The 17,682-nt window shown below is 38.4% G+C and overlaps 1 protein-coding gene across 9 annotated transcripts in view; it reads right to left on the bottom strand.

The window, feature by feature from the left end:
- Positions 1-13,851: 13,851 nt before the first annotated feature.
- The window catches only part of Zfp946 (zinc finger protein 946), a 32,508-nt gene continuing 28,677 nt past the window's right edge, over positions 13,852-17,682 (bottom strand). For all 9 annotated transcript variants that reach the window (XM_030250110.1, XM_030250109.1, XM_017317693.2 and 6 more), the window contains 2 exons: positions 16,963-17,089; positions 13,852-16,117 (listed from right to left, as the gene is read on the bottom strand). In XM_030250110.1, coding sequence (XP_030105970.1) covers positions 14,703-16,117; positions 16,963-17,089 — 1,542 coding nt within the window. In that variant the 3' untranslated portion in view covers positions 13,852-14,702. The remainder of the gene's footprint in view (positions 16,118-16,962; positions 17,090-17,682) is intronic.

Genomic DNA, 17,682 nt, shown 5'->3' with positions numbered 1-17,682 from the left:
TAATTTTGTTGAAGATGTTTGCTGGTCCTTTGAGTTGAAAATCTTCATTCTCATCCACTCCTATTATCCGTAGGTTTGGTCTTCTCATTGTGTCCTGGATTTCCTGGATATTTTGAGTTAGGATCTTTTTGCATTTTCCATTTTCTTTGATTGTTGTGCCGATGTTCTCTATGGAATCTTCTGCACCTGAGATTCTCTCTTCCATCTCTTGTATTCTGTTGCTGATGCTCAAATCTATGGTTCCAGATTTCTTTCCTAGGGTTTCTATCTCCAGTGTTGCCTCACTTTGAGTTTTCTTTATTGTTTCTACTTCCCTTTTTAGGTCTAGTATGGTTTTGTTCATTTCCATCACCTGTTTGTATGTTTTTTCCTCTTTTTCTGTAAGGACTTCTACCTGTTTGATTGTGTTTTCCTGTTTTTCTTTAAGGACTTGTAACTCTTTAGCAGTGTTCTCCTGTATTTCTTTAAGAGATTTATTAAAGTCCTTCTTGATGTCCTCTACCATCATCATGAGATATGCTTTTAAATCTGGGTTTAGGTTTTCGGGTGTGTTGGGGTGCCCTGGACTGGGCGAAGTGGGAGTGCTGGGTTCTGATGATGGTGAGTGGTCTTGGTTCCTATTAGTAGGATTCCTACGTTTACCTTTCGCCATCTGGTAATCTCTGGAGTTAGTAGTTATAGTTGACTCTGTTTAGAGATTGTTCTTCTGGTGATTCTGTTACCGTCTCTCGGCAGACCTGGGAGACAGATTCTCTCCTCTGAGTTTCAGTGCTCAGAGCACTCTCTGCTGGTAAGCTCTCTTACAGGGAAGGTGCACAGATATCTTGTTTTTGGACCTCCTCCCGGTCGAAGAAGAAGGCCCAAAACAGGGCCTCTCTCAGAAGCTGTGTTGCTTTGGCAGTTCCCAGAAGCTCTCAGCTTCTGTGTTGAAGACTCTCACCTGTGCAGACTAAATTCCTAAGTTCCAGGGAGTCCTGGAACCAAGATGGCGACCGCTGCTCCTGAGGCTGAGGCCGCCTCCCAAGCCAGGTGGACACCTGTCCTCTGGTCCGGACGGTGGCCGGCTGTCTGCAGCCTGCAAAGGGTACTGCCTCAGCGGCTCTGTGCTTCCACCCGTCCCCGAAGCTGTCCGGTTCTCTGGCGCACCCTCTAACCTGTTCAGACTAATTTCCTAGGTCCCGCGGAGTCCTGGAACCCAGATGGGGATCGCTGCTGCTGAGGCTGAGGCCGCCTCCCAAGCCAGGCGGACACCTGTCCTCTGGTCCGGACAGTGGCCGGCTGTCTGCAGCCCGCCAAGGGTGCTGCCTCAGCGGCTCTGAGCTTCTGCCCGTCGGAGAAGCTGTCCGGTTCTCTGGCGCACCCTCTAACCTGTTCAGAATAATTTCCTAGGTCCCGCGGAGTCCCGGAACCCAGATGGCGACCGCTGCTGCTGAGGCTGAGGTCGCCTCCCAAGCCAGGCGGACACCTGTCCTCTGGTCCGGACGGTGGCCGGCTGTCTGCGGCTCGCCAAGGGTGCTGCCTCAGCGGCTCTGTGCTTCTGCCCGTCCCAGAAGCTGTCTGGTTCTCTGGTGCACCCTCTAACCTGTTCAGACTAATTTCCTAAGTTCCGCTGAGCTCCGGAACCAAGATGGCGACCGGATCGCGAGAATTTTATTGAGGATTTTTGCATCGATATTCATAAGGGAAATTGGTCTGAAGTTCTCTATCTTTGTTGGATCTTTCTGTGGTTTAGGTATCAGAGTAATTGTGGCTTCATAGAATGAGTTGGGTAGACTTCCCTCTACTTCTATTTTGTGGAATAGTTTGTGCAGAACTGGGATTAGATCTTCTTTGAAGGTCTGGTAGAACTCTGCACTAAACCCATCTGGTCCTGGGCTTTTTTTTTTTTTTTGGCTGTGAGACTATTAATGACTGCTTCTATTTCTTTAGGGGATATGGGACTGTTTAGATGATTAACTTGATCCTGATTTAACGTTGATACCTGGTATCTGTCTAGAAATTTGTCCATTTCGTCCAGGTTTTCCAGTTTTGTTGAGTATGACCTTTTGTAGAAGGATCTGATGGTGTTTTGGATTTCTTCAGGATCTGTTGTTATGTCTCCCTTTTCATTTCTGATTTTGTTAATTAGGATGTTGTCCCTGTGCCCTCTAGTGAGTCTAGCTAAGGGTTTATCTATCTTATTCATTTTCTCAAAGAACCAACATCTCGTTTGGTTAATTCTTTGAATAGTTCTTCTTGTTTCCACTTGGTTGACTTCACCCCTGAGTTTGATTATTTCCTGCCGTCTACTCCTCTTGGGTGAATTTGCTTCCTTTTTTTCTAGAGCTTTTAGATGTGTTGTCAAGCTGCTAGTATGTGCTCTCTCCCGTTTCTTCTTGGAGGCACTCAGAGCTATGAGTTTCCCTCTTAGAAATGCTTTCATTGTGTCCCATAGGTTTGGGTATGTTGTGGCTTCATTTTCATTAAACTCTAAAAAGTCTTTAATTTCTTTCTTTATTCCTTCCTTGACCAAGGTATCATTGAGAAGAGTGTTGCTCAGTTTCCACGTGAATGTTGGCTTTCCATTATTTATGTTGTTATTGAAGATCAGCCTTCGGCCATGGTGGTCTGATAGGATACATGGGACAATTTCAATATTTTTGTATCTGTTGAGGCCTGTTTTGTGACCAATTATATGGTCAATTTTGGAGAAGGTCCCGTGAGGTGCTGAGAAGAAGGTATATCCTTTTATTTTAGGATAAAATGTTCTGTAGATATCTGTTCAGTCCATTTGTTTCATAACTTCTGTTAGTTTCACTGTGTCCCTGTTTAGTTTCTGTTTCCACGATCTGTCCATTGATGAAAGTGGTGTGTTGAAGTCTCCCACTATTATTGTGTGAGGTGCAATGTGTGCTTTGACTTTACTAAAGTGTCTTTAATGAATGTGGCTGCCCTTGCATTTGGAGCATAGATATTCAGAATTGAGAGTTCCTCTTGGAAGATTTTAACTTTGATGAGTATGAATTGTCCCTCCTTGTGTTTTTTGATAACTTTGGGTTGGAAGTCGATTTTATCCGATATTAGAATGGCTACTCCAGCTTGTTTCTTGAGATCATTTGCTTGAAAAATTGTTTTCCAGCCTTTCACTCTGAGGTAGTGTCTGTCTTTTTCCCTGAGATGGGTTTCCTGTAAGCAGCAGAATGTTGGGTCATGTTTGTGTAGCCAGTCTGTTAGTCTATGTCTTTTTATTGCGGAATTGAGTCCATTGATATTAAGAGAGATTAAGGAAAAGTAATTGTTGCTTCCTTTTATTTTTGTTGTTGCAATTGGCATTCTGTTCTTGTGGCTGTCTTCTTTTTGGTTTGTTGAGGGATTACTTTCTTGCTTGTTCTAGGGCGTGATTTCCGTCCTTGTATTGCTTCTTTTCTGTTATTATCCTTTGAAGGGCTGGATTCGTGGAGAGATAATGTGTGAATTTGGTTTTGTTGTGGAATACTTTGGTTTCTCCATCTATGGTAATTGAGAGTCTGGCCGGGTATAGTAGCCTGGGCTGGAATTTGTGTTCTCTTTGTGTCTGTATACCATCTGTCCAGGCTCTTCTGGCTTTCATATTCTCTGGTGAAACGTCTGGTGTAATTCTGATAGGTCTGCCTTTATATGTTACTTGACCTTTCTCCCTTACTGCTTTTAGTATTCTCTCTTTATTTAGTGCATTTGTTGTTCTGATTATTATGTGTCGGGAGGAATTTCTTTTCTGGTCCAGTCTATTTGGAGTTCTGTAGGCTTCTTGTATGTTCATAGGTATCTCTTTCTTTATATTTGGGAAGTTTTCTTCTATAATTTTGTTGAAGACATTTGCCGGCCCTTTAAGTTGAAAATCTTCATTCTCATCAACTCCTATTATCCGTAGGTTTGGTCTTTCCATTGTGTCCTGGATTTCCTGGATATTTTGAGTTAGGATCTTTTTGCATTTTCCATTTTCTTTGATTGTTGTGCCGATGTTCTGGATGGAATCTTCTGCACCTGAGATTCTCTCTTCCATCTCTTGTATTCTGTTGCTGATGCTCGAGTCTATGGTTCCAGATTTCTTTCCTAGGGTTTCTATCTCCAGCGTTGCCTCACTTTGGTTTTTCTTTATTGTGTCTACTTCCTTTTTTAGGTCTAGTATGGTTTTGTTCATTTCCATCACCTGTTTGGATGTGTTTTCCTCTTTTTCTATAAGGACTTCTACCTGTTTGATTGTGTTTTCCTGTTTTTCTTTAAGGACTTGTAACTCTTTAGCAGTGTTCTCATGTATTTCTTTAAGTGAGTTATTAAAGTCCTTCTTGATGTCCTCTACCATCATCATGAGATATGCTTTTAAATCAGGGTCTATCTTTTCAGTTGTGTTGGGTTACCTAGGACTAGGTGGTGTGGGAGTGCTGCGTTCTGATGATGGTGAGCGGTCTTAATTTCTGTTAGTAGGATTCTTACGTTTGTCTTTTGCCATCTTGTATTCTCTGGAGCTAGTTGTTATAGTTGTCTCTGGTTAGAGCTTGTTCCTCAGGTGATTATGTTAGCCTCTATCAGCAGACCTGGGAGACTAGCTCTATCCTAAGTTTCAGTGGTCAGAGTACTCTCTGCATGCAAGCTCCCCTCTTGCAGGGATGGTGCCCAGATATCTGGTGTTTGAACCTGCCTCCTGGCAGAAGTTGTGTTCCACTCACCAGAGGTATTAGGATCCCGTGGCATATCCTGTGTGGGTCCTTGGGGGTGTCCGCAGACTCCCCCGGGCCAGGGACCACGGTGCTGCAGTTGAAGTTCTTATCATACAGATCTTTCACGTCCTTAGCTGCAGTCGCACGGAGGTATTTTATATTCTTTGTGATTATTGTCAAGGGTGTTGTTTCCCTAATTTCTTTATCATCCTATTTATCCTTTGTGTAGACAAAGGCCACTGATTTGTTTGAGTTAATATTATATCCAGCTACTGCACTGAAGCAGTTAATCAGGTTCAGAAGTCGTCTGGTGGAACTTTTAGGGTCACATATAAACACTATCATATCATCTGCAAATAGTGATATTTGACTTCTTCCTTTCCAATTTGTATCCCCTTGACCTCATTTTGTTGTCTAATTGCTCTGGCCAGGACTTCAAGTACTATATTGAATAGGTAGGGAGAAAGTGTGCAGCCTTGTCTAGTCCATGATTTTAGTGCGATTGCTTCAAGTTCTATCCATTTGGTTTGATGTTGGCTACTGGTTTGCTGTAGATTGCTTTTATTATGTTTAGATATTGACCTTGAGTTCCTGATCTGTCCAAGACTTTTATCATGAAGGGGCGTTAAATTTTGTCAAATGTTTTCTCAGCATGTAACAAGATGATCATGTATTTTTTGTCTTTGAGTTTCTTTATATAGTGGATTATGTTGATGGGTTTCCATATATTAAAACCATCCCACATCCCTGAATGAAGCCTACTTGAATGTGATGGATGATCGTTTTGATGTGTTCTTGGATTTGGCTTCTGAGGATTTTATTGAATATTTTTGCATTGATTTTCAAAGGGAAATTGGTCTGAGGTTCTCTTTCTTTCTTGGGTCTTTATGAGGTTTAGGTATCAGAGTAATTGTGGCTTTATAGAATTGGGTAGAGGACCTTCTGTTTCTATTTTTGGGAATAGTTTGAGGAGAATTGGAATAAGATCTTCTTTGAAGGTCTGATAGAACTCTGCACTAAATCCATCTGGTCCTGCACATTTTTATTGATGTTGTTGTTGTTTGGGAGACTATTAATGACTGCTTCGAATTCCTTAGGAAAAATAGAATTGTTGAAATCGTTAGTCTGATCATGATTTAACTTGGGTACCTGGTATCTCTCTAGAATGTTGTCTATTTCATCCAGGGTTTCCAGTTTTGTTGAGTATAGACTTTTTTTCTGTCTTTTTTTAATTAGGTATTTTCTTCATTTATATTTCCAAGGTTATCCCAAAAGTCCCCCATACCCTCCACCCCCACTCCCCTCCACCCCCACTCCCACTTCTTGGCTCTGGCATTCTCCTGTAATGAGGCATATAAAGTTTGCAAGACCAATAGGCCTCTCTTTCCACTGATGGCCGACTAGGCCATCTTCTGATACATATGCAGCTAGAGACATGAGCTCCGTGGGGTACTGGTTAGTTCATATTGTTGTTCCACCCATAGGGTTGCAGATCCCTTTAGCTCCTTGGGTACTTTCTCTAGCTCCTCCATTGGGGGCACTGTGATCCATCCAATAGCTGACTGTGAGCATCCACTTCTTTGTTTGCTGGCCCCCAGCATAGCCTCACAAGAGATATCTATATCAGGGTCCTTTCAGCAAAATTTTGCTAGTGTATGGAATGGTGTCAGCATTTGGAGGCTGATTATGGGACAGAACCCCGGGTATGGCAGTCTCTAGATGGTCAATCCTTTCATCTCAGTTCCAAACTTTGTCTCTGTAAATCCTTCCATGGGTGTTTTGTTCCCAATACTAAGAAGGGGCAAAGTGTCCACACTTTGGTCTTTGTTCTTCTTGAGTTTCATGTGTTTTACAAATTGTATCCTGTACCTTGGGTATTCTAAGTTTCTGGGCTAATATCCACTTATCAGTGAGTACATTTCATTTGAGTTCTTTTGTGATTGGGTTACCTCACTCAGGATGATGCCCTCCAGGTCCATCCATTTGCCTAGGAATTTCATAAATTCATTGTTTTCAATAGCTGAGTAGTACTCCATTGTGTAAATGTACCACATTTTCTGTATCCATTCCTCTGTTGAGGGGCATCTGGGTTCTTTCCAGCTTCTGGCTATTATAAATAAGGCTGCTATGAACATAGTGGAGCATGTGTCCTTCTTACCAGTTGGAACACCTTCTGGATATATGCCCAGGAGAGGTATTGCGGGATCCTCCAGTAGTACTATGTCCAATTTTCTGAGGAACCACCAGACTGATTTTCAGAGTGGTTGTACAAGCTTGCAATCCCACCAACAATGGAGGAGTGTTCCTCTTTCTCCACATCCTCGCCAGCATCTGCTGTCACCTGAATTTTTGTTCTTAGCCATTCTGACTGGTGTGAGGTGGAATCCCAGGGTTATTTTGATTTGCATTTCCCTGATGATTAAGGGTGATGAACATTAGAAGATGGACTCCAAAAAATCAAATAACCCCACTTAAAAATGGGGCTCAGAGCTAAACAAAGAATTCTCACCTGAGGAATACCGAATGGCTGAGAAGCAGCTGAGTATAGACTTTTGTAGTAGGATGTGATGATGTTTTGGATTTCCTCGGGTTCTGTTGTTATGTCTCCTTTTCCATTTCTGATTTTGTTAATTAGGATACTGTCTCTGTGCCCTCTTGTTAGTCTGGCTAAAGGTTTATCTATCTTGTTGATTTTCTCAAAGAACCAGCTCCTTGTTTGGTTGATTCTTAGAATAGTTCTTTTTGTATCCACTTAGTTGATTTCAGTCTTAAATTTGATTATTTCCTGTCTTCTACTCTTCTTAGGTGAATTTGCTTTCTTTTGTTCTAGAACTTTTAGGTGTACCGTCAGGCTGCTAGTGTATGCTCTCTAATTTCTTTTTGGGGCACTCAGAGCTATGAGTTTTCCTCTTAGGAATGCTTTCATTGTGTCCCATGAGTTTGGGTATGTAGTGCTTCATTTTTATTAAACTCTCAAAAGTCTTTAATCCCTTTCTTTCTTTTCTTTTCTTTCTTTTCTTTTCTTTCTTTCTTCCTTCCTTCCTTCCTTCCTTTCTTTCTTTCTTTCTTTCTTTCTTTCTTTCTTTCTTTCTTTCTTTCTTTCTTTCTTGAACAAGTTATCATTGAGTAGAGTGTTGCTCAGCTTCCACATGAATGTTGGCTTACTATTATTTATGTTGTTATTGAAGATCAGCCTTAGTCAGTGATGATCTGATAGGATGCATGGGATAATTTCAATATTATTGTATCTGCTGAGGCCTGTTTCTGACCAATTATATGGTCAGTTTTGGAGAAGGTACCATGAGGTACTCAGAAGAAGGTATATCCTTTTGTTTTAGGATAAAATATTCGGTAGATATGTTAAATCCATTTGTTTCATAACTTCTGTTAGTTTTTTAATGTACCTCTGTTTAGATTCTGTTTCTAGGATCTATCCAATGATAAGAGTGATGTCTTGAAGTCTCCCACTATTATTGTGTGAGGTGCAATGTGTGCTTTGAACTTTACTAAAGTTTAATTAATGAATGTGGATGCCCTTGCATTTGGAGCATAGGTATTCAGAATTGAGAGTACATCTTGGAAGATTTTACTTTTGATGAGTATGAAGTGCCCCTCCTTGTCTTTTTTGATAACTTTGGGTTGAAATTCGATTTTATTCTATATTAGAATGGTTACTCTAGCTTGTTTCTTCAGACCATTTGCTTGGAAAATTTTTTCCAGCCTTTTACTCTAAGGGAGTGTCTGTCTTTGTCCCTTAGGTAGGTTTCCTGCATGCAGCAAAATGTTGGGTCCTGTTTATGTAGCCAGTATGCCACTCTATGTCTTTTTATTGGGGAATTGAGTCCAGTGATATTAAGAGATATTAAGGAAAAGTAATTTTTGCTTCCTGTTATTTTTGTTGTTAGGGTTGTGGTTCAGTTCTTGCAACTTTCTTCTTTTAGGTTTGTTGATGGATTACTTTCTTGCTTTTTCTAGTGTGTTATTTCCATCCTTGTGTTTATGTTTTCCCTTTATTATCCTTTGAAGGACTGTATTTGTGGAAAGATATTGTGTGAATTTGGTTTTGTCATGGAATACCTTGGTTTCTCCATCTACGGTAATTCAGAGTTTTACTGGGTAAAGTAGCCTGGGCTGGCATTTGTGTTCTCTTAGGGTCTATACAACATATGCCCAGGATCTTGTGGCTTTCATATTCTCTGCTGAGAAGTCTGGTATAATTCTGATAGGTCTGCCTTTATATGTTACTTGACATTTTCCCTTACTGCTTTTAAGATTCTATCTTTATTTAGTGCATTTGTTGTTCTGATTATTATGTGTCAGAAAGAATTTTTTTCTGTTCCAGTCTATTTGGAGTTCTAGGCTTCTTGTATGTTCATGGCCATCTCTTTCTTAAGTTAGGTAAGTTTTCTTCTATAATTTTGTTGAAGATATTTACTGGCCCTTTAAGTTGAAAATCTTCATTCTCATCTACACCTATTTTCCTTAGGTTTGGTCTTCTCATTGTGTCCTAGATTTCCTGGATGTTTTGAGTTAGGATCTTTTTGCATTTCTTTGATTTTTATGTCCATGTTTTCTATGGAATCTTCTGCACCCGATATTCTCTCTTCCATCTCTTGTAATCTGCTGCTGATGCTTGCATCTATGGTTCCAGATTTCTTTACTAGGATTTATATCTCCAAAGTTGTCTCCCTTTGGGTTTTCTTTATTATTTCTACTTCCCTTTTTAGATCTTTGATGGTTTTATTAAATTCCATCACCTCTTTGGTTGTATTTTCCTGTAATTCTTTTTGGGATTTTTTTGTTTCCTCTTCAAGGACTTCTACCTGTTTAGCAGTGTTACCCTGTATTTCTTTAAGTTCCCTTCTTAAAATCCTCTATGCGCATCATGAGATATGATTTTAAATCTGAGTCTTACTTTTCAGGTGTGTTGTGGTATCCAGGACTCGCTGTGGTGGGCGTACTGGGTTCTGATGATACCCTGTGGTCTTAGTTTCTGTTAGTAAGATTCTTATGTTTGCCTTTAGCCATCTGGTAATCTCTGGTGTTAATGTTCTAGCTGTCTCTGGCTGGAGCTTGTTCCTCCTGTTATTCTGTTAGTCTCTGTCAGCACTCCTGGGAGTTCAACTCTCACCAGAACCACAGTGGACAGAGCATTCTCTGCAGACCAGCTCTCCTCTTGCAGGGAAGGTGCCCCGAAATCTGGAGCTGAGATCCACCTCCTAAGTCCCGGGGTCAGAGCCCTCTCTAGAGCACAACTCTCCTCTGGCAAGGAAGATGCCCAGGAGTCTGGGTGTCAGTCCTGCCTCCTGGCTGAGGATGAAGGCCCGAAGGGACGCTGTCCAAAAAGCTCTGTTGCTTCTGCTGCCCATGTGCTCTCCTGAGTAGACTGGTCTCAGTGATCCCAAGATCCTGGGTGTGCTAGGTCCTGGGAATCCCAGCCTCTGGTTGGGCGCTGTTCCTGCTGGCACAAGACCCTCTGAGATTCATTGGAACAGATGTTATGTTCCATTCACCAGTGATCCCAAGATCCTGGATGTGCTAGGGCACCTGTGGTGTGGAGAGTCCTCTGGGGACCTTGGGACCCTCCACCGGATTCTGCTGAAGATCAATTTTTTTTTTGTTTTTGTTTTTAAATGCTTAACAGTATTTATTTCCTTGTGCAAATGAAATGTTTTTCTACATCCATTCCTTCATTGAGGGACATCAGGACTGTTGTCAATTTCTATTAGGAATAAAGCTGCTAAGAATATAGTGGAGCACATTGTTGTGGCATGGTAGGACATCTTTTGAGTATATGCCAAGGTCCCTTATAGCTGGCTGTTGGTGAAAATTTTAATCCCAATCTTGTGTTTCTACCATGTCTTTGACCATTTGGTTCCCAGATAAAACACACACAACTTTTATTATTTACAATAAGCCTTATTCAGCCCAAGAGCCAGACAGATATGCTACTAGAATTTACTTTATACTATTAGAATCTACTATTGATAACACCGAGTTATTACTGTTTCATCTGGGCGGCTCTTAACTCCAATTGGATAGTGCTCAGGGCTATGTTTTCCTGACTATGAACCCATAATGTCCCTTGTTCCTCTTTCACCTTCCTCTCCCAACCCCCAAGCCCAGGAACCCCAAACCCCACCTATGTCTTTTCTGCCCAGTTACTGCCTGTTGGCATCTTTATTCACCAGTTAGAAATAATTTGAGGGCACGGTTACACAGTGCTATATGTATCTATGTGCAGACTCTCATCCCTTGGGCTAACACTTAGAGTTACAATACATAACAAAAGACCAAACCTCAAGTCTGGCTTCAGGTAGAAATATTTCCAAATTTTGAGATTTGCAGAGTGCTTGCACAAGATTGCAAAACCACCAAAAATGGAGTGTTCTGCTTTCTCCACATCCTAGCTAACATGTGCTGTTGGTTGAGTTTTTTATCACAGCCATTCTGATTAGTGTAAGATGGAATCTCCTGGTCAATTTGATTTGTATTTTTGTGATGACTAAAAATGCTGAGCATTTCTTTATGAACTTCTCAGCCATTCAAGATTCCTCTGGTTGAGAATTCTGTTTAGCTCTCTACCCCATTTTTTAATTGGTTATTATTATTATTATTATTTTTTTTTGCTGGAGTCTAACTTCTTGAGTTCTTTATGTATTTTGGATATTAGTCCTCTGTTGGATGTAGGGTTAGTGAAGATCTTCTTCCTATCTGTATGCAGCCCATTTGTCCTACTGACAGTGTACTTTGCCTTAAAGAAGCTTCCCAGTTTCATGAAGTACCATTTATCCATTGTTAATCTCAGAGCCTAAACAATTGGTGTTCTCTTCAGGAAACTGTCTCCTCTACCACAGTGTTCAAGGCTATTTCCCATTTCCTCTTCTATTAGATTTAGTTTATCTAGTTTTGTATTGAGGTCCTTGATCCACTTGCAGAGTGATAAATATGGATTTATTTGCATGTTCTACGTGCATAAACCCAGTTAGACAAGCACTATTTGTTGAAGATGCTCTCTTCTTTTCCATTATATTGACTTGGCTTCTTTTTCAAAAACCAAGTGTCCACAGTTCTGTGTTTATTTCTGGGTTTTTGATTAAATTCATTTGATCAATCTCTTTGTGTCTATACAAATACCATGCAGTTTTATCACTATTGCTCTCCAGTACAGGTTGAGATCACAGATTACTCTAGCTCCTTTACTGTTCAGCAATGTTTTAGCTATTCTGTGTGTTTTGTATTTTCATATTAACATGAGAATTTCTCTTTCTAAGTCTTCAAAAAATTGCATTGGGATTTGATGGAAATTGCACTGAATTTGTGGATTGCTTTTGGTAAGATGGCCATTTTTGCTATGTTGCTGCTACCAATCTATGAGCATGGGAGATCGGTGAAGCTTCTCACATATTCTTTAATTCCTTTCTTCATGGACTTGAAGGGGTTCTCATACAAAAACTTTCACTTAGAAGAACTACATCAAAATATTTAGTATTATTTGTGGCTATTTCAAGAGTATTGTTTCCCTAATTTCTTTCTCAGCTCATTTATCACTTGTATAAAGGAAGGCTACTGATTTCTTTGAGGCATTTTGTATGCAGCCACTTTGCTGAAGTTGTTTTAAGCTGTAAAAATTCTCTGTAGAATTTTGGGGGTTGCTTATGTATACTATCTTATCCGTGAATAGTGAGTCCTTGACTTTTTGCTTTCTATATCCTCATGATCTCCTTCTGTTGTCTTATTGCTCTAGCTAGAACTTCAAGTACAATAATAAATACAAAAAGAGTGGACAGCCTTGCCTTTGATGTTATGGGATTGCTTCATTTATGTTTTTATTATGTTTAGGTATGTACCTTAAGTCCCTGATCTCTTCAATCTTAATATGAAGTGGGGTGGAATTTTGTCAAAGGCATTTTCAACATCTAATGAGATGATCATTAGACTTTTCTTTCAGATTGTTTATATTCCTAATATTGAGAACAATAAAATTTCTAACTCAGTGATTTATCACAACTTAAATGACTTATTTTTAAAAATCAGTGAAAAAAATTAAATAATGAAGTTGATTTGTTCACTGTAATATACTACTTTGCCTAAGGTCCAAATTTTGTCTTTCTAAGTTTATTATTAATATTCTAATGAAATGCTTTGGCTTGGAGAAAAGACTTTCTCCTCTTTTTAAAGTTCTACACAATGATTTTCCAGGACACTTTTGGGATTCCTAAACTGTACATAAACATGTACCTTACTTATTGTTCATTAGTTCTTTAATCCATCATAGTAGTTTCACATTTGTAAGAATGCATTCAGTCATGAAAGTAAGATGAAGAAAATACCATAGTAAAGCCAGTTCCTGGGTTTTGTTTCTGGATGAATGTTCTGGGATGTATAGAACATTAGCATTCTGTAACTTATTATAAAAATAACTCAAATATAATTCATTCCTTCTGGTATACAGAGTGGGGTGTTATGGTGCAACAGGACAGGACATGACAATGGTTTGTAGTATTCGCCCATGAGTAGGATTGTTTCTAAGAGTAGTTTGGTTGAATCAAGGAATATTAGTATGAGTTGAGAGCCACATTGGGATACAGTCCAGTGGATGATACCTGTCACTGACAACTCTGAAGCAATATTTTCATTTGGTTTTTGGTAGATCTTTCACTCTTCTTCGAATTCAAGAAAGGGAACAGCCTTATCTCTCAGGTTCCTAAAGACTCTACATTCTTTCTGTGTGGAGCCATTTTAACTTAACCTAGTACTACTATAGCAATAAGTCCGGAGTATTAAACACAGTCTTCCTTATTTAACACAAATGCATTCTCTTTAGTACAGTGGTTCCAATTTTCATAATGCTATATAGCTCTGTCATAAAATTCAAAGTATTCTTATGCAGTAAACTCAACTGGAGGCAAAAGAATGGTGTCTCAGTCCTAAGACAATCAGACATATCCATTTCCAAAGGTCTTAAGCAACCCCTATGAGAGAGTCATTCCATTCCCAAAAGGATCACTACCCATAGAATGAAAAACTTTGCTGCAGTATTAATTTTATGTTACAAGTTTGCAGAAAATCTTAGTGGGTTCACCTATGTTTTAGGAGAGACATTTTTTTCTGGGGAGATGCAACATGTGTATTCATTTACCCACCCAAAGTGGAGACTTAAAACAACCAAGTCTAAGTTCATAAACCAATGAATTTTATTGTAGTTACATACAGGAATATGAGCAAGAAGTTGTTGACAACAGCACAAGGGACACAAAGACAGTTAGCTATGCAGAAATTTGAAACCAGAATATGATACAGATCATGAATACTAGACACTGGGAGAAAACTGCATATCTGTAGGTATATCAACAGGATAAAGACCATATTATGTTGGTGGCTCAGTTGGTCCTATCTATCCTCTTTTAAGAAGTATAATTTGTCTGAGTTTCTTCATTTGAGTTAAACATACAGAATGCTATTAGTTTCAGTATTATTTTTGAGAGGTATATTAGCTGCAATAATCACTTTCCTTTTCCATTGAATTATTTTGGTTTCAAAGCACTGTTACACAATACCACATCTTCTGGCTTTCTCACTTTGTCTCCATCATGAAATATTTGAGAATAAGTAATTTTCTTCATTGTCATATTTTCAGAGTTTCTCTCAGCAAAAATACTTGCTTCTAAGACTTGAAGACTTTTACAAGTTTGTCATGTTCATAATAATTTTCTAGTATGGAGCCTCAAGTGCCATGGAAAATACCACCTGGATAAAGTACATGCTACATTTTTTTCCTGTGAAGAGTTCCTCCCCCACCCCCGCTATAAATTTCCAGATATATTGTTACATATGAGATTCGGGAAAAGGCCTTCTCTCACATTTGTGAGGTTCTCTCCTGTATATATTCTCTGAAGAATTCTATGAGATGAGCCAACAGTAAAGTGTCTGCATATTTACTACATTTATATGTCTCTCTACTATATGTCTTCTCTACTAAGTTCTAAGATGGTCTATCTTGGTAAAAGATTTGTCTCATTCACTTCATTTGTAAAGTTTCACTCCTGTATGAATTCTCTCATGTCTTTTAAGACTGCCTTTGTGGGTAAAGCATTTGTCACATTCACTACATTGGTAAGGTTTCTCTCCTGTATGAATTCTCTGATGACTTCCAAGATAGCCTTTGCTGGTAAAGCATTTGTCACATATACTACATTTGTAAGGTTTCTCTCCTGTATGAAGTCTCTGATGACTACTAAGGCTGCATTTGTGCATAAAGCATTTGTCACATTCACTACATTTGTAAAGTTTCTCTCCTATATGAACACTCTGATGAATTCTAAGATAGATTTTTTTGATAAAAGACTTGTCACATTCACTACATTTGTAAGGTTTTTCTCCTGTGTGAATTCTCTCATGAATTCTAAGACCACTTTTGAGGGTAAAGCATTTGTCACATTCACTACATTTGTAAGGATTCTCTCCTGTATGCATTCTCTGATGAGTTACAAGACTGTATTTTTTGATAAAGCATTTGTCACATTCACTACATTTGTAGGGTTTCTCTCCGGTATGAATTCTCTGATGAATTATAAGTTGGCCTTTCTGGGTAAAAGATTTGTCACATTCACTACATTTGTAAGGTTTCTCTCCTGTATGAATTCTCTGATGAATTCTAAGCTCTCCTTTCAGGGTAAAGCATTTGCCACATGCATTACATTTGTAAGGTTTCTCTCCTGTATGAATTTTCTGATGAATAATAAGAATGTATTTATGGGAAAAGCATTTGTTGCATTCACTACATTTGTAAGGTTTTTCTCCTGTATGAATTCTCTGATGTCTTTTTAAACTGGATTTCTGGGTAAAAGATTTGATACATTCATTACATTTGTAAGGTTTCCCTCTTGTATGAACTGGCTGATGAATTCTAAGATCACTTTTGAGGGCAAAACAGTTGTCATGTTCACTACTTTTGCAAAGTTTCTCTCCTATATGATTTCGCTGATGACTTTTAAGATCGCATAGCTGGGTGAAGCATTCCTCACATTCACTACATTTGTAAGGTTTCTTTCCACTATTGGTTGGTTTCAGCATGCGTTTTTCTTTAGACTCAAAAATCTTATCAAACTCTGTACCATTGTGTTCTTTCTTATTTATGTGGATTCCTTGATTTAGACTAATGATAGAACACACACTTAAACAGTTTACACAATTTTTATATTTACAAGGTTCTCTGATGTTTCCAGTTCTATGTCTGTTTAGCTTTGATGATTCAACAGTTGTATCTCTGAGGTTAATTTTATAAGGACTATTTTGGGTGGATGCATGGGTGATTTTAGCAAGCTCATGGCATTTATAAGACTTCTCTTGGATATTCAAATGCTGGTGGACAATTTGCTGTGCGTCTTCATCCAAGACATTCTTATATTTGTAACATATATGATCATTTTCTGAAAAAACTGCAGAGATGGCAGCGATTAGTAAATGAGTAAAACAATATTCCATGTTTCCTAAAATTTTTAAGATAAATCTCAAGGATAGAGCTCGTAAGAGCGGTCTTTTGTTTCACAACCATTACATGGATGCTCAGTAGAACCTGAAATCTCATCTATATGAAATGACAGAAAATGATAATAGCCTTCTAACTATATTTACACACCACTTCCCAGAAAGCTGGGCGAATAGGTGACTGAGCATGAAGAACTTTGAGAAAAGACTTCTATGAAAGATCATATAAACAATGTTTCTCTATTTCCTTATTTATGTTTTGTGAATAGGGACACTGTGTAGCTTTGGTCATCTAGAAATTCAGTATGTAATCCACATTGCCATGGAACTAATGATAGAAAGACCATTCTGTATGAGGACTAAACAGAGATCACAGTTCATAAAGTAAATAAGAAAGAACAAAATTCTCACAACCAACAGCTCTTCATATAAAACCTTTTGCATTTTAAATTCATAACTAACTGAAGACTTCCATGCAATAGTAAAATTAAAATATTCTAATTATTATGTGTGTGGCAATATATTTTCTTGCTCTGAACATTCAATTTTTTTTTTTTAACTTGGTAGCTTTGATTAAAAAGAGATACAGTATATAGAGAAGTTATACAGAATACAACACTGGATCTTCTTCCAAAGAATGGAGAAAAATTGAAAGGAATCACAATGAAAAAGTTTTGTTGGTAATCAGAATTTCTCTTATTCTGGGAGTCTCTACATATTTCAGAGAGTTTATATAAACAGATAGTAGGTAAATTCAAAGAAGGAATCAAGAATTTTACATGAAGAGTATTCTTACCCACAAAAAATAGATTGTTGTAATTCTCCAGCATCACATCCATGTACAATGCCCTCTGAGCACAGTCAAGACATTCCCATTCCTCCTGTGAGAATTCCACAGCCACGTCCTTGAATCTTAACAGATCCTGTAACGGAAAATACCTGTTTTCCATATTCTCTGGATGAAAGTGTTTTCCAGGGTGCTCTTATACAGACAAGGTAGAAAATGACATACAATATTGGTGACATTTCTAAGTTCTGTCCTCTTCATGAACTTTCTAAAGTTTTCTAAGACTTAAGCAACAGAGAAAGGAGATTTGACAATCAATTAATTTAAAAATGTGTCTGCAATTTGGATTCTATGATCCATAGTTGTTTTCCAACACCCAAATTAAATGGCACAACAGATATTTTAATTCTAATTCCTTGAAACCCAATGCTCACTTCTAAAATTTATAGGCTGTAGAAATACACACATATGCAACAATTCAGCAAGTATATCAACATACATAAATGTAAATTGAAATTTAATTTGAATTAAAGATGCTATCTAAAATAGTCAAAGTCTTTATTGTATTTTCTATTTCTCTGAAACACAATGATATAACAGAATCATAATCAGCAAACTTTTAGGGAATATAATATACACATTTGAGGCCTAGATGCAGAAATATATATTTATGAAGTATGGATTGCTATCAAATAGAATCACAAGTAGTCAAGTTACAATAAGTAAAAC

The sequence above is a fragment of the Mus musculus genome, chromosome 17 (assembly GCF_000001635.26).
Source record: "Mus musculus strain C57BL/6J chromosome 17, GRCm38.p6 C57BL/6J".
Lineage (NCBI taxonomy): Eukaryota > Metazoa > Chordata > Mammalia > Rodentia > Muridae > Mus > Mus musculus.
This window is presented reverse-complemented; position numbering and strand designations above follow the sequence as displayed.